The 23,494-nt window shown below is 28.8% G+C and overlaps 1 protein-coding gene across 2 annotated transcripts in view; it reads left to right on the forward strand.

Moving 5' to 3' along the window:
- Positions 1-10,891: 10,891 nt before the first annotated feature.
- LOC111636849 (E3 ubiquitin-protein ligase MIB1-like) overlaps positions 10,892-23,494 on the forward strand; it is a 69,220-nt gene continuing 56,617 nt past the window's right edge. For both annotated transcript variants that reach the window (XM_023382239.1, XM_023382238.1), the window contains exons 1-2: positions 10,892-11,299; positions 20,968-21,139. In XM_023382239.1, coding sequence (XP_023238007.1) covers positions 11,065-11,299; positions 20,968-21,139 — 407 coding nt within the window. In that variant the 5' untranslated portion in view covers positions 10,892-11,064. The remainder of the gene's footprint in view (positions 11,300-20,967; positions 21,140-23,494) is intronic.

A 23,494-nucleotide genomic window follows, 5' to 3' on the forward strand; every position in this document is an offset into this window, starting at 1 on the left:
TACGTATTGTGCGATTATTTTCATATAGTTAAAATTAATATTTTATTTAATCGCATTATGTATCTTATTACAAATTTCTATACTACACGTGAAAAAAAATAAGATTGCTATTGTATATTCGAATATTAGTGGCGGAATAGAAGCGCTATATTGTCAGCATCCAAAAAGCCAGATTTGCGCATGAGCAGCAACCTCGCCCGGTTTAGCTAGTGGAAGCCTAGGATCTTGGATGATGCTACACGTATACCGCATCCAATTCTATCCAGGACCGGTTCTGGGCTGTTAGCCGCCTGCCTGCTAGATATTTGGCCGCCCTCGCCCGATTACGTGAATCGCGAGTAGATTTATAACTTAACCCAACCGATAAGAATTTACTGGTATGTTTTTATGATAGTTTTGTATAGTTGACAGGAGTTTAAAAAAATCCATTAAAATATTTGATATTTTTATTCCTCTCTCCGATTTTATATTATTCACGGATTTCAATGTTAAACCGGTAATATTACAATTTCGTTTATCCCATCTTTAAGGGGATGTAGAAAAAAAGTGTACAATTCTTGTATAATGTTAAAAAATTAACTGTTACTTTGACAGCATCATTTACAACTAAATCCGAGATAATTAATGAATGAGAGAGATGCACGAGGTACAGAAAAAGCTCTAGAATTTATTTTCCTTAAATTTACGATTTATATATCCGTNACTTTGACAGCATCATTTACAACTAAATCCGAGATAATTAATGAATGAGAGAGATGCACGAGGTACAGAAAAAGCTCTAGAATTTATTTTCCTTAAATTTACGATTTATGTATCCGTTTTCATGAAAATTTGTTTTTCCACTTTTTTCCCAAAACTACAAATATTCAAGTACAAAGTAACCGGTTTCGACTTATTTCCACTTAAGAACTAGTTAAATAATTAAGCGATTAAGGAATTGGGGACATAAACAAAACTCTTATGAAAGAGCCGAAATTTTACTTAAACAAAAGCTTAACCGAACCAATCTCTAGCCGAGTACAGTGGGGACTGATTTCTTCGAAACATTAGATGTAATAAAGAAAGAAATTTTTCCAGTTCAACGAGAGTGACCGAAAAGTTGTAAATTTTGGAAATTTCCATGAACCCTGGTCCTAAAACGAATTAGAAAACAAACGACGGACAATGTATTAAGTTTAACATACAGTAAAACCTGTCTATGGCGACCACCCACGGTTCCTTCAAAAAGTGGTCTTTTAGACAGGTGGTCGTTCAATACAGGTGGTGCTGTAATACCGTATTTCCGAACGTATTTTGCGCACTTTTTAGCCATTTCTACTAAGCAAAACTCGAGTCGAGCAAAAATAAGCGAATTTTTTCAACGATAGGGCTATATTGGTATTGTATTTTATTCTTATCGGATAACCCGATTTACAGGAGTCGTCATGATATTATAAGACAGATTTAACACCAATATTTTAAAGATTAATACAATACTCGCATTTTCTCGATTATAATGCACACTTTCTTTTTTCCGACTTAATTAATTCGACTCGGTTCTTTTCGTTCGCTCCTCAGTTACGTGTATTACGTCATCAATATACAAGCGCGTCCTATCTCTCCATCACTTTGCTTTTGGTTTTCGTTAGTTTAATCTTATTTTAACTTTAAAAATACTGTATTTTTTAATATTTAATATTTTCTTAATTAATTAAGTACAATAAGAAAAATTATTAATTAATAATAAAACGATTTTATTATTTTTTCTCATTATACGATTTCATTACAATCGCGGAATCGAAAAAGGAAGTAAAACTGATTTTTGCATTAATGCGTTTATTGTTTTTTGAATATTTTGCCTGCGAAAATTACTTGGATATTATTTTTCTAAAAATATCGTGGAAATAAGGTAGGTTGATACAGAAATTATTTATCACACGTGTACTGTATATGAGCTTCAAAGTAAATAAATAAAAATAGATTTTATCAAACAAAGAGATCAGCCAATTAATTAATTAATTGTATCGTGTACAATATTTTACACCCCAAGGAAAATACTGTAGGTCTAAGGTAAAATAAATTTTGTTTTTCCAAAGTTAAAATTCGCGGCTAAATTGCTGTTGTGATAACTTTAATACGATCTTCTAACGACAGCACTTTGCATTTCGGACATTTTCCAACAAACTGAAATGAATTTCCTTTGTTGCTAGACTAATTTATTAACACCTGCACCTAATTTCAAGGGTGGGAGAAGTGCCCGGGATGGGTTCGAACGAGAGTTTAGACTAATTCATTATATGAGGAGGTGGAAACGTTGTTGAGATGGATTCTTACAATAGTTTAGACCAGATACATTCGCGAAAGTGGTCGCTTATTACATGTGTTTTATGTTGTTTCGGACCAAAAATCGATGCCCGCGGTCGCGTTACACAGGTGGTCGTTTAATACAGGTAACTTATACGAAGACTCTATGGATAAACTATTCCGTGCCAGAAATTTTTGCCCGTTTTGACAGGTGCCCGTCGAATGCAGGTGGTCGCCTAAGCAGTTTTCACTGTATTTAGATTTTTACAGCTATGGCGAGAAACGTTTAAAATGTACAACAACCCTGTCGCGTCCTTTGAGCTATACTAGTGGTGCGACAAAACGTATTTTACACAGTGTTGCCGGATCTGAAGGTTAAAAAGTAGCGTGGTTCAAGGACTATATACTACAAGGATAGCCAGATCCCTATTCTACAATGTTAGCCTGGAATGGCAAGTTAGTGACGTCAGCACGAGTCCTGACCTCTCTGTTTACATAGAGCAGGGTGTGNACTTAAAAAGTAGCCCAATCCGCTACTTGTAGCCCAATCTGGCATCACTGATTTGACATCGACCAGTATCGGCACCCTGGGGATTTGGCAGCCCGCGTGCATGCACCTACCTGGACCGTCTCTGATTTCATCCATTAGTCACTCGTGGGGAGCTATTTGAATAAGTGGATTGTTTTAAGATTTAAAAAGTAAAGAAGATTTTATGTTATTTTTATGCACGTTTCTTTACAAAGCTATATTTAATTATAATTTTCTTTAAAAGTATCTATATATATAACCCATTGAACGCGTGTCCGTCCGCGTAACGGTATGCCAAAAACGGGCACTAGAGACGCCCTAGCGATGATTTTAAATTAACAATAATAGGAATTTATTATTGATATGAATTTATTATTTATACCACGGAATGGTATAAATAATTATTATATATCTTGCCTTGCCTTTTTATATGCCTTGATTAACCTTGCACCGCACGTTTACAACATCCCGTGACTCACTGAACGTCGCGCATTAACTCACGGGAAATTTGTTGAAAAAATGGCGGATACATTTAAAATCGAGGTTTACAAGCGAAGGTAAATAAACAAATTAAGCTATTTTAAAGTATTTATAGAATGTTTAATAGGTAGAAATCTAGATCCGTATGATGCGATTGGGACTTTAACAGAGCTGTAGAGCATATTGATAGGAACAAAAAAGTCAAAGGAACCGTGCCTCACGGGAATTTGTAAAGAATGCCCACTAGAGGCGTCCCGGGATACTAGTATTAATATAATTGAAGAATATTTGGCACTTGTGCAGTTTAGGGGGTACAGCTGTTTGAAAGGTTTTCTTCCATAAAATTAATCGATTCTAGACTAATTTGACTCGAATATTTTCAAAACACGTATAATGTTTTGGGAATAACCTATATAAAATATGTTATAAACAAAAAATTGTCGGAATACTTACCGAGTGTACTTCGTTCGAAGACGCCATTGCTTAAGCTTGTTTTCGTCGCGGAGCGGCACATCGGCGTACGAAGCTGTCATGTGACATTTGTCGGTGCTATTCGGTCACGTGAGTACTCATCTCCGACGTGTTTCCTGATAACTATTCTTTTTGCTGAACTTTGGAGACATCACGTGATAGATCATAATATACTATAGTATTTTTATTGTAATTAGAAATTACTTACTACAGTATTACTATTGACTATATGAAGCAACAAAGGTAAAACGCTCGCTAACGACAATAATTTTATTATGATATATATTATGATAATAAATATTAGTCAGATGCAACATAAGACGTCTAATGTCTTGATGTAAATAAATATAATTCAATTTTGTTTGACATGAAAGAGATTAAGCCATTTAAAAGCAGAGCAGAATTATTAGTTGTATACAGTATTGCATTGTCATACGTTATATGTTGATTTTAATCCCTATTTAAAATGGAATGACGTTTTAATATTTCTATTAATGATGTCTCCAAACTTCAGCGAATTATTCGCAAAAAGAATACAGTAGTTATCAGGAAACACGTCGGAGATGAGTACTCACGTGACCGAATAGCACCGACAAATGTCACGTGACAGCTTCGTACGCCGATGTGTCGCTCCGCGACGAAAACAAACTTAAGCAATGGCGTCTTCGAACTGAGTACACTCGGTAAGTATTACGACAATTTTTGTTTATAACATATTTTATATGGGTTATTCCCAAAACATTATACGTGTTTTGGAAATATTCGAGTCGAATTAGTCTAGAATCGATTAATTTTATAGAAGAAAACCTTTCAAACATCCGTACCCCCTAAACTGCACAAGTGCCAAATATTTTGTACCAGGTATGTACCGTACATCCACTACACATTTTATTTCAAGTAAGTTTTTATTATTTTATTTTTAATTGTAGCCCTTATATCGTGTCTAGCGATTCGGAATGTAATTGCGATATTAAAAATACATTTAGAGAAGTCTACTGTTTTTACTGGCTTATCGAACTAACGATACGAATGGACCCTTGACCATCACTGACACGCAATTAACTGATTGCCCCTGGAAGTCGGCTTCTTACAGAAACACAGCTTCCCTACTATCAAATGTCACGGCACGCCACTGATGCTAAATAAATTTTCATCGCGGGAGAGATCATTTTCGAGATTTAACCCGATTCCCGTGCATCTAAAATTCCTTCGAACTTTGATATTCTCCTCGCAATTCAAATCTTTTGTTTTACGTTTTTGATGGAAAGAACTTTTATTGTTTAAGCTAGACTTTAAGTCTTGCTTTGTTTAATTCTCAAATGTGAGAGCTTAACTGATTCAAATACTACTGAAGATACACACGACCCCCATTATCTCGCCACCCCGTCGACCTTTGATCACCAAAATTGAATAGCATTAATGTCTCTAATACACAAACCTCCCTGAAAATTTCAGAAAATTTCTACAGAAAGCAAGGCCTATTTCTTTTGTTGTTTACAACAGCCGAAAACTAAAAATTAAAAACACGAAGTTGGGGGAACGAACTTGATAGTGATTAAAGTAACTACACTTTTTCTCAAACACTTTGGGCTTGGTTGAGAAAAATTGGTTTTAGATGAAATCAAATAAAGCAGATTTGTTTTCTGTTTTGACGTTAGTTATAATCGACATTCTTCAATTGATACGGAAAGTTAAATTTTTTTCAAATCTGAACAAGCGAAATTATCATACATTAATGACAAAAATTAACAAAAATAAGTAATTTATTATTTATAAATTAGACTTGCTTGTTTTCTTGATATAGAGTTACCAAGGGTCAATCATTAAATAGTTTCAAAATAACTGCTGATGTTTTCTCTTCGTGCAAGGCAGAAAAATCAGAGGAAGAAAAAGAAAATGAGTAAGACTAGTTTAATGTAATGCAATCTGTTGATATTCTTGTTGATAATAGGCAGACACACATAGAAGCGTAAATTATTCAATAACATTTATACTCTATATCTCGTAATTGTGGGTGGAGCCCTGAATAACTATTTTAAATCTAATGTTCGGTTGTACACAGACCTTATAGATTGGTTTTGTTGTATTTTTTAAGATGATTACACAATTTCTTAGCTATTTCAATAACTTTGGCCATATCGAAAGTGTTTAATGTGAACATTCTGTTGTAATTTATAATCCATCGTTATGCTATACGTAGATGTTTATTGTCAGTTATTTCTTTGATATTATTGATACCAAGTTGTCCGTTACAGCCATATGCTTGTTATAGGCCTATATGTTCTTAAACAGTAAAACATTCATATCACATACTGTATTTCGTTACATCATCATTATTAGTATATTGTTTATGATGCTTTGTATGACGTTAATAATATCAGAATATGTAGGCTTGTAAGTTGCTTAAATTGGGCGTAAAGCGTAATAACGATATCATCTGCTTAGATTGATTAAAATATTTTCTTTTGGATTTATTGAAAGAAATCATTCGTTGTCTCTTTTTCTTTCACATTCGTTCCCTTACCTCCCGCAACGTTCTGACAATCTTCATTATTAATTATCTAGAGACAACTGTTACACATTATAGTAATTCTGCCTTAAGGGACATCTCGCCCACTCTCTGTTCACATACAATTTCAGCTAAAAAAGTAACGATATTTATTTGCAGCTGACAATAACTGCGTGATTATAAAAATAGTTCGATTCATTCCATGTTTGTATGTAACTTTTCAATGACTATCAAAAAGATTTCGTAAATATGTTAAAACATAACTCCAATTTAAATATTGATTAAAATCTATATATAGCAATGCATGATAATTTGATTAAAAAAAACGAATAATTCTACTCTGTTAAATGGTCCCTCTCTCTATTTCCTTTATGTCTTAACTAAAGTTGAGTTACGTTGTTTGATATTTACAGGTATATCAAGACATTTGACGTCTTTTGTTGCACTTGACTAATATTTATCACGATAATCTATACCATAATAGAATTACTGTGGTCAGCCAGACGTTTTAACTTTGTGGTTTAATATAATCAAAAATAATTAAACCAAAATAATAAACTTTTCTGTCAATTAATGTATCTAATAACGTAAAAATCAGTCTGCTTTTAATTATAATATACTGTACATACAATAGTATATTATACATATGCAAAACATATGAAGATGAACCGCAATAACAAGTCTTTGATGAACACAAAGGAATGTTTATTCACCCATAGAGCATGCAACCACTGCAGCCTGCAGTTCAAGACAACAACTCCCCTTAACCTGAGAGCTCGCGGATTTATAGCGCAAAGGCATTGTCGAAATATGTAAATGATAGCGAATTAACGTGTGTTTTCGAACCTTTACACAAAAAACTAATTTCTCCATCGAACAAGTTCGAACAGGTGACCTTCTAATTCATAGGCAGAGATCTTAACCACTGTGCCATGGAACTTGACGAAGCGTAACGTGAACTGCGGTAATATTATACATATGCTAAATATATGAAGATATCGATATGTATATAGGCCTACAATGCAAGCGAAAATAAAATATGTATACTGTATACTGTATTTATTTTTGGCCCTTCCGCTCTGTAAGCACCAAGAGCGCCAGAGTTAAATGTGATTATTAGCCTTCATTACTATCGGTGTATTTTTCACTTTAGATTAACAAGGGAGAGGAGAGGGTTTAGTAAGGTATAGTTTATAAGTATAGTTTTAAATTTATTCATTCCGAACTTCATTTCTCGTGCTTTACCTGTGTAATAAGTGAATTTTCTTAGAATGTTATTTGTGGATTTTCATATTGCGAAAGTACAAAATTAATTATATATTATTCGATGATAACGTGGGGCCAGGTCCGGACCATCGCATAGACAAATGAGACAAATGTCTAGAGCCTGGTCAAACTGTCTATTTTGAAAAGATTTGTAAATAAAATGGTTTACTTTTCTGTTGGACGACTGTATATAATAAACAAATAAACAAAAATATATTGCTTTTTATATGGTTATTGTGAATTCTAAAATCTAAAGAAAATGTGTTGTTATGTTTCTTCTTATTGAAAGTAAAACTCCCAATAATTTAGAATTTTTTTTATAGCGATAAGAATAATATTAACTATATGTATTCTTAACATCCTGTGAAATATTATTAAATAATTTTGCTTTTATATAATATATAAAGCCAGCCGGACCGGCAAGTGTATTAACTTTAAGGACTTGCAATACGGTATCGCATGCATGGAAGTACAGTATCTTTATGGAAAATTCCGGCAAAGTTAACCTATATTAATTTCATCTCATACACTATGTAGGTACTGTACATCTTAAAAATGTATATACTTATATTTATAATTTACTCTGGTTTGGACGCACTTCCATCTAAAGTTTAGATGGAAGTGCCTCCAAACCAGAGTAAATTATTGTTGAAAGACTTCGAGCAATAATAAATTCCGAGTGTAATGAAATACTTTGAAAAAATCTTCGGACATACATGACACTGACATCACGTGTTTCATATATCTATATATTATGGAACTTTATGAGAACGTCCAAAATTTGCCTCATTTTTTGTCAGATAAAGGCTGTCCTGTTTTATTAAATTTTTTGGTGTTTATAACCCATTTTTTACATCTGATACGAAAAAATTTTGTGCAATAAGTCAATTTAAATTTTTTTGTGCTGCAATTTGAAAAAATTGTAGATCTATAAATTCCCACTTTCTGTTGTCTGTCTTTCCTTAATCTTGAGAACGGTGTCAGATATAGATGCAAATCAAGACCAGATATGGAAAGCTTAGTGGCAGGAGGCCCCGATTAACTATAATCGAACTTCCACTTTGGTCCTGAAGTCACGTTATTTCAATTCAAAATTTTCTCCTGAACGGAGTTAGATACATAACTGGCATGGCTTCGTTGTTAACAGGAAAAGTATGATGTACAGGAACAAAACTACTAAACTTAAGTGCATTGTGACGAAAAAATTGTTAGTATATTACAGGGGTTTTCACACCCCTGTAATATACTAACAATTTTTTGCATGATAATATACTAACAATACTAACTGCATGAGTTCAGTGGGAGTCGAAATGTAGGTTTTGCTAAATGCATGAGAGCTGCAGTTTTGTACTTTTTTATTCTGTACGGTAGTTTTGTATCGCGATTTTATTATATAATATAAAACAAATATTGAATTTTTTTAATAAACATATTTTCACAAAATTGTGGAAATAAAATCGTAAAAAAAATAATAAAAAGCAGAAATTAACACTTTCAGCAAGAGACGCATGCGGCACTCGGAGCCGCATTTTCCCATGTCTGAAATATACTAACATTGTATTTGACGAGAAAAACATATCTATTTAAGTAAAGACAACTGTTATAGCCGCGTTAATTAAAATTTCTGCCGAGTATAAAAAGGGATTGTCGCAATTAATTTTACGTGTTAATCCAATCCCGTATTAAGCAAAACCGCATTAAGTAAGGGATACCTGTAATAAGAAACGATAATTCTGATATTATAATGGATTATAATGCGGGGAGGAAATCGATTGTCATAGACATTTTCTACTGTAAATAAGATGAATAAATAACTAAATACTCATCTTTCCGAGGGGAGAAAGTTTCAATTTACTACACTGATTACAGATGATGATGTTTCATTATCTGTAATAAAACATCATTAAGAGGATAAAACCACTGAACATTGATGGCGGATTCGTGTCTCGCCAACGGGCTGGTTACATAGAGTTTTCTTTACGTATCCGGTACCTAAATAAGAGCCAATTTGCCATAGAAAGACCTCCTGGTAGGTATCCATTCTTTGGTAAATCGCCTATGTGTTGTTGCCTTATTCCATCAATCCAAAGAGAGTAGAGAAGAACCAATCCTATTTATACAGTAACTGGAAATTCCGAATTGTCAGGCTACTGTTTCTTTCCTCTCTCTGCCTGTGAACACTAAGTAGCCATTCAAGTTCATTTTGGGCCTTCAGTCAGGCCCATAATGTAGCGGCCGGATTCTGTGAGACAGGACATATCCGAGAAATTATGAAAATTAATATATACGTTATAATAGTATTTATAATTAATTTACTAAAATGAGTAATATATTTCCATTTACAAATTATTCATCTAAAAAATTAAATATATTCTTATTTTATCGCAAAAAGATAAAGTAATGAAAGAAAAAAAAATTTTGCCCGTAAGCATGGCTTGTTGATAACCTCACACTACAAAAATCATTACAAGCAATATTCATAATTTTAAAAAATGTTTAATAATAAAAATAAATAACATTTTATGAAGTTTTTATTTTCTGATATTTTAAAAAATTAAACATTCATGAAATATTATTAGAAATATTTCTAACTTAAAATATTAAGTTAAAAACGGTACCTTTTTCGAAAATATATTTTTATATTTTTAATCTGTGTTTTGATAGTATAATCACGAATTTTAAAAGCTTTCACTTTGTATATTTTAATAATATATCGATATCATTATTATTAAATGTAGTTTTAATTACATTTTAATGCCTGAACCTCGCTAATATGTTATTCAAATTACATATACCTGTAATATTAATAATAATGATAATAATGAAAATGCTTCCTAAAAAGTGCAAGAGAAAATGTAAAAAAATTAGGAAGAAAGTTCAAGGATACAAATTCAATAGCCAAGCCCACTTATATAACGTTTTATCTGTCTTCAAAAGACATGGTGTTATTATATTATTGAATTGAATTAAATTATCATTTGACTCAGATTTAAAGAAATTGAATCCGTTGAATTTAATAAAACTTCATCTATTTTATTGGAATCAATTTTATTAAATATATAAGTCAAATTAATTATCATTAAATAAAGATGAACTTAATTCTGTTTTGTTTTCTAGTTTATTTTTAAGTCAACTTTAATTTTAAATCGACTAAAATTATAAAATTAAAATTCAAAAATATCCGTCTATAAATTTTATAGATTTTAATAATAATTTCCAGAATTAAAATTAGTATAAATTTTAACAAATTAATCATAATTACGTAACCAAACGATTAAAACGTAATTAATAACACATTAAACTTTATCACATTACCGATCAAATGGGCATTAATTAGTGTGACGTCAGTACATCTTCGCTGACGTCATCGAACGTCATACGACGCAGACTCAGACATCAGTTGTGTACCTGTGGACGACAAAAGGAAGGTAATTTCCGAAAGAAGTAGGGATATTTTCCTAAATCCACGATATTAAAAATGATCGAAAAGTGACAGTTAAACGGTAATTTGTTAACGCGAGTCGTTATGGAAGGAGGTAGCCGAGTCGGAGGGCGACTGGCGATCGAAGGTATAGGTGGACGGGTTATGAGAGGTCCCGATTGGAAATGGGGTAAACAAGACGGTGGAGAAGGACACGTTGGGACTTTAAGGAATTTTGAATCACCAGAAGAAGTTGTCGTCGTCTGGGATAATGGCACGGCCGCTAATTATAGATGCTCCGGCGTTTATGACTTAAGAATCATCGATAGTGCCCCTACTGGTATGTATTATTTTCATATTTGTCGCCATTTTGAAAGGAAAAATTATATTTAATATAAAAACTTCAAGGTTTCTTACTTACCTGTGTTGTTGACAGTTTATAAAATTAACGTGTTATATTACTATTACTAAATTTAGAGAAGATTTAAGTGAATTAAATTGTGTAGAAATTTCATAAGTTGTAATCTTTGTAATATTTATTAGACAAATTTATCTGAAAAATTATATATCAGTTATAATTATTAGTGTGGATTTAATTGAAATGGTAATAGTTTAAAGTAAGTTTTTGAATTATTTAAGTCACAGCCATTGTATAGTCTGTTTTCTATTGTTTGAATTATTAAAATTCTTAATTTATATTGTTTTTATTATATTTGGTAATGTGGGGAATTATTTTACAGTATTTGAAAGAAATAAAAATTTATATTTCAGATAAGCAAAGCAGAATATTAAAAATAGAAAATTGTTGTTATATACTGTATATAGCCTATTAAATGTGAATTCCAATGTGTAACCAAACACAATAAACAGATACTGGCAAAATTGAAAATTAAGAAATATTTACTAATGTTTTCGTTCGTGTATAACAGACGTCATCGGGCACAAAACACACAACGAAATGGCTATGTTAAAATCGAACACGTTTTATGATTGATTTAAGCTACAAGTTTAAATTAAAATCGTCTCTGGAACAAAGTATGCATACAGTTTTAAAACTATTTAAGAACTATTTATCTAAATGTTTTAAAATTATATTCCATATTATTAATTCTAGTGTGTAATATGCATGTTATACAAGAAAAATAAAAGTAAAGCAGAGTTGTACTTTCATATTATAGAACTCTATGTTTTGCATTAGGATTTGTTTTATTTCTAACAGGTTTATTTTAAAAACAAGATTTATACTTAGTTTCAGTTAAGCTGATGGTGACGTAGACAACATTACGTCACAAAAATCACTGATGGTAGACTACCAAAGAATATACTTACAATATACTTAGTTCCATCAAAAAATGTGATTTACAGGAATCCTTACATAATATTATTCATAATATGCAACTTGATAATATATTATTTTGAAACTAAGGTATTAAAACTATAAACAAGTAAACAGTAATAAAAATTCATATCATGAGGGAGTGGGAAATTTAGTTCTGTTCAAGATTGCTGAGTGCAAAGTATTGTTTACCAAATACAAGGAAGAAAAGGGATAAGAGACAAATTGTTTTGAATATTTATAACACTTTCTGTGGTTGCTTATTGTGAATAATTTTATAATGTAAGACCTATTTTTTAATGGAACAATATGATAAGTTTATTGGCATTATTCGATAGTCCACCTATAACAGTAATTTTTGTGATATCGTGTTGTCTCACTATCGGCTTGTTGAGACAGAATACAGACTTAGTCGATAATTTAAATTGGCCTGTATGTTATTTAGTTCCTATCATTTTGCAGTCGTTAATCATTAACTATTATTGATTGTAAAAAGCTATGACTAGATCAAGGCATAAGCAAGTCTAAACTGCAGCTTAGATCATAAAATTCTTTCAGAAACTACACTATGTTTGTTAGTAAAAAAAGTATTAGCTGATCAGTTCCAAAACAGTGAGGTTTTATCTGATATTTTTAGTTAAACATACTTTACTGGTGAATTCTTTTGAACATTATTGCCAATCTATATGATTATATTTATTATGTATAATCCACTTTTTACACTGTTTTTTTCTATTGTAAACTATACTTCTGTACATATACTAACAAGTAAAAGCTTTAAATACTTCTATATTAAAAAGTTTGTAACAAAAGTCTGTTATGAAATTTATTTTTTCAAATATTGATTATAAGTTGAGTTGTCACTTATCATTTCCACATATCTCTTAACAAAACAAATATTTCAAACTATATTTAGTAATTACAACATTTTTATTGTTTTATTTTCTTCAGGCACCAAAAATTATTAGTAAGAAAAATTAGTTATGTGATCACAAATATCAGTCAGAAATAAAGAATATTTTACTATATAAAAGGGATGAATAATATTTATAATTAAATAATGGAATTACATAAAAATATATATACATTAAACCAAGTCCAACATATAGTAAAAAACAAACAATACTGTTGGAATTTAATTGGTCTCTAATTAATTATAAAGATATCACCGATTATTTTTAATATAATATTATATAATATTAAAGATATTACTATCATACTTTCTGGAATATAAGACAACCCCTGAATTTTACAGTTAAAATATAGAGTTTGGGATATACTCGCCATATATGACGACACTCGGCATATAAGGTGACTCCTGACTTTTGAGAAGATTTTCCTGGGTTAAAAAGTCGTCTTATATGCCAGAAAATACAGTATTATAATTTTGACTAGAGATAGGCAGTTTAACTGAGGTTTGACTGTAATTTATTTCTAATTATTAAATTTTAAAGATATTACTATCGTACTTTCTGGCATATAAGACAACCCCTGAATTTTACAGTTAAAATATAGAGTTTGGGATATACTCGCCATATATGACGACACTTGGCGTATAAGGTGACTCCTGACTTCTGAGAAGATTTTCCTGGGTTAAAAAGTCGTCTTATATGCCGGAAAATACAGTATTATAATTTTGACTAGAGATAGGCAGTTTAACTGAGGTTTGACTGTAATTTATTTCTAATTATTAAATTTTATAGATTTTATAAATTTTATAAATACGGTATTATAATTTTGACTAGAATAGGCATAATACGGTACATAATATAATTTTGACTAGAATAGGCATAAATACGGTATTATAATTTTGACTAGAGATAGGCAGTTTAACTGCCTATCTCTAGTCAAAATTATAATATTGTATTTTTCTGTATAAAATTTAATAATTAGAAATAAATTACAGTCAAACCTCAGTTTTCAAACATAATTTGTTACTAAAAGTTGTTCAAAAACCAATTTGTTCTAAAATAAACAAATTTTCCCATAAGAAACCATATACAGTAAAATGGATTAATTAATCCATTCTTGACCCCTAAAATAAAGCCTTTTTTATTTATTTTCTTTTACTTTATTTAACCACTCAGCAGTGAGTGGTGAATATATTCATCAAGGGCGATTGTGTGGCAGTGGTGAGGGACAAATATATGCGTCAAATTCTTTTGGGGGTATTGCCAAAAACTAGCCTAAAACTACTGCGAAAATAAAATTCACAGAAAAAATGAATTATGTAACAATAAAAAACACTTTTCTTTACTAGACATAACTGTTTACAAAATCTTTTTCTGAAACAGTAATGAGAAAAAAACGTGTGGAAAAATACTCTAAAAATTATTCTCCACTACTAAGGGATAGCACCATACCTGACTATTCCACTGTTGAAAAGTTAAGCTGTATTTCATGCATAAAAATGCCTACAAATCAATGTAATTATTATATATAATATAATGTTATATTAATAAATTTTTGTTATTTAATTTGACTTAAGCACCTTTAAACATGAATTCTTGGATGTCATTTATCATATGTGAATGTCAATTAATGCAGTTTTTATTAATTAATTTGATTTACATTCAACTGAGTCACATACTGAAAAATGGAAGTAGTTTCTTTCATGCATGCACATTGAATAATTTAGTTAGTAACATTGATGATTCATGTTGTGACATTTAATGACACAAGGATCTTGGTGCCATTTCTGAATCAGTAGTCCTGTCATTGATTAGTCAAGAATTGGCTTTCTTTAACATACGAAATATAGGGAGTTGACATCTATATCTTTCTAGTCTGTGATCAGCTCGTGCCAAGTATCTTGTTTGGCAATCAGGGCAAATATGAGTTCAGAATTTTGTTCATGAGCCAATTTCTTTGAAAAGTGAATCGTTCAAAAACCAAGGTTTGACTGTAATTTAGAATATTTTGGAAGAAAAGATTGAACCAGAATGGAACACAAACCTACAACTGCTCAGCACTGTGAAGATATCTTACCAATTATGCTCTGCATAATCTTTGCTTCCAGTTCAATTAATTATGTAATATCTTTATAATTAATTAGCTATATTATAGTCCTATTAAAATCTTGCAGTGTCATTTGTTTATTAAATAATGGAACAATTTAAAACTTTTTATTCAAAGTTTCTATGCCTAAAACAATTTTTTGAAAGTTTTGAGTAAATCATTAATGTTAACCAACAATGAGTGATGGCAATGTTAGTTTCATAAATATTAAGAATTGTCACTAGAAGACTATATTTTCTTGAAGTATTCATTGCTATCCTAAAGCTGAACATGTTCAGATCAGTTGCTGTTCTAATCAATTTTCTATTATTATTAAACTTTCATTTTGATATTTTTACTCAGTTATTTATGCAAGTGGAATGTTAAGATACTAAATACATAAAATCTATATTCAGAAATATTACCAGAATTATAATTTTATATTAAAAACTTCTTTTACAAAAGTGTTTATATATATCTTTATTGTTGAATAAAACCAATCTTGTATCTTGCTTTTCATTGCAAACTGTTTTTGATACATATCTATTAATATTAGTTTTATAAAACTATATTTTTTGAGAATATTTACCATTTTACAATAGAATTATGTAATTGTAGATAAAGAAGAAATCACGAGATTTTTTGTAAAACACTATTTCAAAAGTTTAATATTGAATGTATGGTACAAAAAATATAAAAAGATTGATTTTACATTTTATGTTATAAAATCAATAAAATATATTAATGTACTTTTTTATAATCTGAAAACAGTAAAATTGTTTTCTCTTATTTAACAAATTCTTGTTAAATAATAATAACAAGAATATTTAACACACGTTAAATATTCAAAAATATATTAAGCATTTTTTTTTTTTCTAAATTTAGCTTCAATTTAGATGGATAGTTGTAAAAATCTATAATGTAATTATATTATATTTTGTAAAATTCTTTATACAAAATTTTAATTTCTAAATTTATGATCAAATATTTTATAAATTTTAAAAATATATATATCAAACTGTGTGGTGGTTATGTAAAAGATTCTGTATAAAAATATAATTATTATTTATATTTTTTACACAGTATCTTTACGTAAATTGATGTTTTAATTTTATTACATACATGATTGATAAAATAATATAATATAAAAAAATGAACAGATGAGATTTGTGGTACGTCCATGAGATGCATCATATATAAATTCACATATATATTATATGAATGATAATCATATATATAATTTTATCATGTATGTAATTATGTATGTATGAATTTATCAATATAGATAGTAATAAAATTATATAAGTATAATAAATTTTAATTAGAATACATTTTGATTAGCATTATTGATATAAAGCTGAATTTATAACAGTATAACATAATAAAAGTGTTTTGTTAAAATATGGGCTGTTGCAAAATATAGATTATTTTTGTTAAAATATAGACTGGCCCTACTCAACCGGTGGACCACAATCTGAATTTAGACCATGAGCCAATTGCAAGTTTTCAAATTGAATTATTTCATTTTGCTTTCTCCCATAGGAGTTATATATATCAATTACAAGTACAGGAGCGATACAAGATCAAACAATGACATCATATACACTTGATTTCACAGCAATAGTAAGAGAAAGGAAGTGCAATTTCTTTTATTAATTGTAAGAATAGTTTAACTTATAAAAAGTACCATATGCTGTGCTATTTATTATCTGTGTAGAGATAGCAACATGACTGATGACTCCTTTGCTCTCCAGTTTAACACTTGAGCATATATGATCTAGATCAGCATTATGCCTAGGTTGATAATTAGGTTGATCATTTTAATATATTCATTATTTTGGAAGTTTATATATCTGTTCTCATCTGTGTACCTATTAGATATTATTAGACATAGCCTAGTCAGATAGCAGCTACAAATTAGAAGACAAAAACAAAGTACAGTGTTAAAAATTATTTGATCAGTTTTTGTCTCCAACTCATTAGTTTTTTGCAGTTGAATTATTGGGTAGAAAATTGTAGTTTAATGTAAATAGTAATCTCTACAAAATATTAAACATTCTTATTTTGAAAAGCTTTCTATGAAATTAATTTCAGTTATTATGATTATAAGCACTTTTTATATAATAAAAAGTGCTTATAATCATAATGACTGAAATTAATCACTTTTTTCAGTTTTTATTATATAAAAATAAGTGTGTTTTATCAATTATTTCAAACATCTAATTTCCCTAAGTTTTTAAACTTTATTTAAGATTATTTCATTTTATTATTGATAGTTACTAAAAAATAGTTTTAAAAAATTAATCGAGGTTTATTTTTAACATTATCATTAATATATTCATGAAGTTATTGATTATATCATTAATTAAATGAAACTCTAATTTATTCATCTTAAATATGATTGTTATTTGAAATATCTAAATATATTAACTATATTTTTAATTGCTTATCATGATATCTATTAATATTGTAACAGTTTTCCTTCATGTTTATATCTAGCTGTGAATATGCTGTAATATTATCTTGATTCTCATGTCTTTCAAAGGACAATTAAATGTTTTGTTGTATCAAAAGATGAATTTTATATTTTCAGTTGTAGTTGTGTTTCAGTTTAATATTAAGTCAGTTAAAAAATTTAGTATTGAAAGAGACTAAAGACTGAAAAATTTAAATATTAGAAAGGAAAGATAAAATTGTTGAGTTAGATAAAATTTTATAATGGTAATGATATTCTCCAATTTCTGTAATGTACTTACTGTTATATTGACTAATAATTTCAAGCTTTTTATAGTTTTTAGTTTATGTTCATTAACCAATAATCAGTTATATTTTATGCAGATTATTTCAGAAATTGAATCAAATATGTTTTCTAAAATATTATTAAATAATTTAAATATTATTTTATTTTAAAGAAATGTTTGCATTTCTATATTAATTAGTATTAAAAGGTTTTAAAACATCAGATTTCAAATTTAGAAAATGTTTAAAAATATTTTAATGATTAAGATCATTTCATATCAGCTAAGATCATTCTGAGAAATGTTAAAATTATTATAGAATTACAGTAATTTATCAAATATTATAAATTATAGTTTAGTAGAGTGTAAAATGTGTATTATGAAGATAATTAATTTGATAATTAAATTCATAAAAATATATGACGTATATTAGAAATTTAGTTTACTTTTTTAACTTTTATCACATTAATTGTACAAGTATTTACAGAAGATTGCCTTCGAAGTAAGTTCCTGCATGTAAGCACTTTTTTTGCAAGTATCCTTACATCCATACTATTTGTCAAGACAGTACTAGAGCCATTTTATGTAGCGTCTTTAGAGACTATGGTTATGACTTCCCCTTTGTTATCATTAATCATTTCTAGTAAGTGAATGTCGGACCAAGAAGGATATTAGTGTTTTCCTAATCTCCGTATTTCTATTCAATTTGCTTTTGCACATTTTTATCTGATTCCTAAAACAAAAATAAGTTGAAGGAAGCAGATTTCAAGAAGCAGTAGAATGAAAGCCATTAAAGACATCATAAAAATGGGTTAAAAGATTTTTTTGACAAATCATATAGATGCTGACAGCAAAAGGTACTTGCTTTGAAGATAGTTTGATATAAGAAATTGTATATGTTGTATAATAAAACCAGTGTTGAAAGTTTGGTTTATTTTTGACTCTACTATGTAAAGTATTAAAAACAATATTCAATGTATAAAGTTTAATACAAAATTCAAACTATCTTTTATCCACTTTTATAACCATTTAAAAGGAGGTTGTTTTGGACAAATAAACCAAAATGTTATGTCCTTCAAATCTGACATTCACCCGAGTTCAAGAATTACTCAGATGATGATTTTATTCTCAGATATTTTATTTAAATACATTTTCTATCAGAGTTATCATCAATCCCTCTTCAGTCTCTAAACAATAAAATTGTTTTGTAATATACAGTTAAATTTTTTAACAAAGAATTAAAATATTAAAGAGTATTCTTTACTCCATTTTTATTTTTCAGGTCAAAATAATGAATCCATACTCATGTTTAGTTACAATATTCAAAAGAAACTGATTTTCTCTTTCACAATAGCACTTCAACAGTTTTTATAGCACTTTGGACTTTTGCTTGTGTGTCAACATATATGGCATGTATCAAAAACAAACTTCTCTATAGCCAGGTAAAGCAGTGATATAGCCTACTTTTTCTTTAGAGATTCCTATGTTTATCTGCTATGTACTTTTGTGGCCATTTTCTTATCTGTTCATAAACTTGTTTTTGATGATTGTCATTTGTCACTGAAAGTGGTCTTCCACTGTGAGGTTGGTCAGCAATAGAAACACTATCCACTTTACATCTATGAAATTTAATGGTTTAATAGTTTACTGTAGTTCTGTCAATAGTGTTTTCATCATACTGAGCTTTTAAATTGTGATGAATTTCAGTATGCATTATATTTTCAGTACTTAATTCAATCAATTGCATTGCTTTAATCTCATTGACATATTATAGCGTGATGCCATAGTAACATGCACTATTTCAACACCAATATAAGTAAAGGAATGAAACTTTCAGTTACAGCTGTAAGGTACATGTTGCTAGTTTGTTCCAGTCCCAAAAGATGTCACTGTGTGCATTACTTATTAGCTTACCAATGTAATTGCAGAGATTTTAGGTGGAAAGTTGTTTATTTAAAACATATGAAAAATTATTTCTTCAGTTCAATTCATTCATCTCCAATTAAATTTAAAATAATTTTAAAATAAAACATTAATGATAAGTAATAAATAAATCATCATTAATTTTAGAAAGCCAACTTTTTTAAATAAAAAAAGTTTTCAGTTAAAATCTGATCATCTTCAGCTTAAAATCTTAGACTTAACAGTTTAGAATAATGTGGCATAGAATATATAAACTAGAACTACATTCCTGAAATTAACAGTGATTTGTTTATTTGCAGAGATGGTGCTGTTTTATAACTTTTTTATATTAACGATAAATTAAAATTTTTAAAATGTGTAAATAAGCTTTTGGAATTTTAGAATTCTTAATATATGAAAAAAGTTATTCAAAGTTTTATATCATGAAAGAATCAAGCTTTGTCCTTTGTAATAATATTAAGTACTTCAATTGTAATGTTTTCTACACAAAAATGACAATTGAAGAATAATGTGTTAAAATAATGCATAGGGTATAAACTAATGCAATTACAGACATGTATACATTTGATAAGTGATAATCCTGTTTTTTTGTTTTTTTAAATCTTATATTATGGATGTGAATACTATAATTTTCATAATGCATGTGAGTAATTTACATATATTATAAGTGTTAAAATAATTTACCTTTGTGAAATAACAATATATAATTATTTAAAGTAAAAACGATTGAATTTAAAAATTTTTTCAGACTTTATTTAAAAAAGTTTTTATATAAAGTTTACATTATGTAATTCACTTATTGTAATTTCTTGTATAGGAGTCATTGTATTTTTCAACACAAACATTTTTTTGTGATTATTCGATATTATATAATATACTGTAATAGTTTTATTTTATTTTTATTTCAGATTTAAATTTTAGATAAAGTAATACTTGTATAATAATTGTAATAATGCATTGATTTTAAGTGGTACATATTAAGAACATATACTTATATATCATTAAATTTTTTAGGAATTCGACATGAAGGAACCATGTGTGATACATGTAGACAACAGCCAATATTTGGAATACGTTGGAAATGTGCTGAATGTACAAATTATGATTTATGTTCAATTTGTTATCATGGTGACAAGCATCATTTAAGACATCGTTTTTATCGGATTACAACACCTGGTAGTGAAAGGTAATATTGCCTTGCTTGGTCGATTGTAATTTTTATATATTTAGTTTACATTTATCTAATTAAAATCAAATGGAAATTCTAAGTTTATTTAAAAATTTAAAAAATAGATTGAACTATTGTTTGAAATTTAGTGAATGGATTCTAGAAAACTAGAGCTTTGTTTGCAACTATTTAGAACCAAAAGAAATTTATATACATTAGAAAATTAGAAACAGTAGATTTGTTTGTTGTGTTTATAATGCAATAATTTTATTAAATTGAAGTAATATTTGTGTAAATATTTTGATTTAGAAACAAATAGTCTTATCGTTGAGTTGATCTTTTTATTGTAGGCTCTTATCTTTACTAGGTTTTTACTAGTTTTCATTAATATTAATATACAATATATGTTTATGATTAGTCATTGCCAAAAAAAATTTTATATTTCGTATTTTACATATTGAGGTGGATAAGAGCCTAGAATAAAAGGTTGACTCTATCATAAGACTTTATTCTTGAGGTGTGACATGGATGAAAGATGAATTTCTATGTTTCTTCAATTATTTAGTTGTAAAATTTTTTTAAAAATATAATTGTTGTCCTGGCTTTTTTTACTAGTTGTTACAGTAGAACCTCGAAAACTGAGCTCTCAATAACCCGGCACTCCGGATAACTCGGCCACACCCTGGCAGGGCAAAAAAATCCTTAGTCAATTAATTTTCATTATAGACAGCTTTATAAAAGTATAAAAGCTCTCATAAAGTATTTTTCTGAGGTCTGTCTTATCAGGTAAATTACTGTACACAGTGTATTCATTAATTTTCATTTTCATGTAGTAAAGGCTGTATGCCTTCATAAAGGACGTACTTTTCCTTTGTTTAAGGGTATTTGGGCAGTTTATTCTCTGTTATATTCTCAAGTAAACAATACATATAAGTACAGTATATAAGTACAGTACAGTATTTTTTGAGGAAACACTCGTACTTATTTTTTTTTAAACCCATTCCCGATAACTCGGCATTTTCACAAACTCGGCCACCCTTCGGTCCACATTAGGCTGAGTTTTCGAGGTTCTACTGTATTAATATTAATATTCAATGTTAGTTTATAAGGATAACTAAATTAATAAGGGCGATTATGTCTGAGGCAGTGCTTTGAAGTTGGTAGACCAAGTACCTAATTCTGACTCAGACTTTTAGAAGGTCAACTCCAACTTCTTCCTCTAAATAATAATTTAGTTTGATTACATTAATTTAGAATGACATTTCATCACTACCAGATGTCATCAAGCTATTTTTTAAGCATTTTTTAAATGAATCATCAGGTATTCCTATTGAAACTGAAAGTACTTATCTTTTTTACACAGAGTTTTCATTATTACCACTATCATTTTTATCTTTAACCACAGTTGATACACAAAATGTTTTCCATTTGTGGCTATAAAGTATTCAAAAACACTAGATTTAGCTTGAGTCTTAATCATTTTGTGAGTCTTTTGACAATAAAAATTTCGAATTAGCTAACACAGAATGTATTTGAATATAAATTTCTGAAAGGTGAATCAACAGTAATTAGTGATGTGCAAAAGATCATAATGTAGGGGAATCATAAAATGAGATCTTTTATTAAATAGATGGCTTCTATAATGCAATATAAGGGATTAATACTTTTATTAGGAGCTTATTATAAAATATAATAATGAAAAAAAGGAATCACAGTTGGATTTGATCCATTTTTACAGACTGACTACAATTCCATAGCCCTGATTTGAGTGATGATTAGAGAATGATAGAAGATACAGATATATGATTCTCATGATTTAACTGATTGTGACAATGTAGTAAATGACTTACTATAACAAAGATATGGCCTCTGACTGACTAAGCTGTTGTAGAATGTAGATTGAATCTTTTATCTCTAATATATGTACGTACTAGTTAGCATCACAGTTAAGTTGGAACTTGAGTTAATATTAAGATTGTAGATTAAATGTCATTATTTTGAAGTTAACTTTTTTCTTTGTTGTATCTATCATTTTTCTGGAAATAAATTAATACATAAGAATGTTCTGTATTAATTAGATCTAATCATATTAGGTTTACTTTTTCATAAAGTAATTAATTAATAAATATTATAAAATAATTTAAGAATGAATATAGACAATCAAGTTAAAATTATTCTCTTAATCGTATTTTAACACCAAAAATTAATCTGGTGTTATTATTTGTTAATTTAAAAATAATAATAATTTATAGTTTGTTATTTTAAAAAATAAATGTTTATTATTTTCTCTGCTCACAATAAAGATTGAATTTAGTTGATATAGAAGAAAAAACAAATTTTAATTTTAATATCTAAGAAAATTCTAAATGGAGA

This window comes from Centruroides sculpturatus, unplaced genomic scaffold (genome assembly GCF_000671375.1).
Source record: "Centruroides sculpturatus isolate CEXI.00-Female unplaced genomic scaffold, Cexi_2.0 scaffold1101, whole genome shotgun sequence".
Taxonomy (NCBI): Eukaryota; Metazoa; Arthropoda; class Arachnida; order Scorpiones; family Buthidae; genus Centruroides; species Centruroides sculpturatus.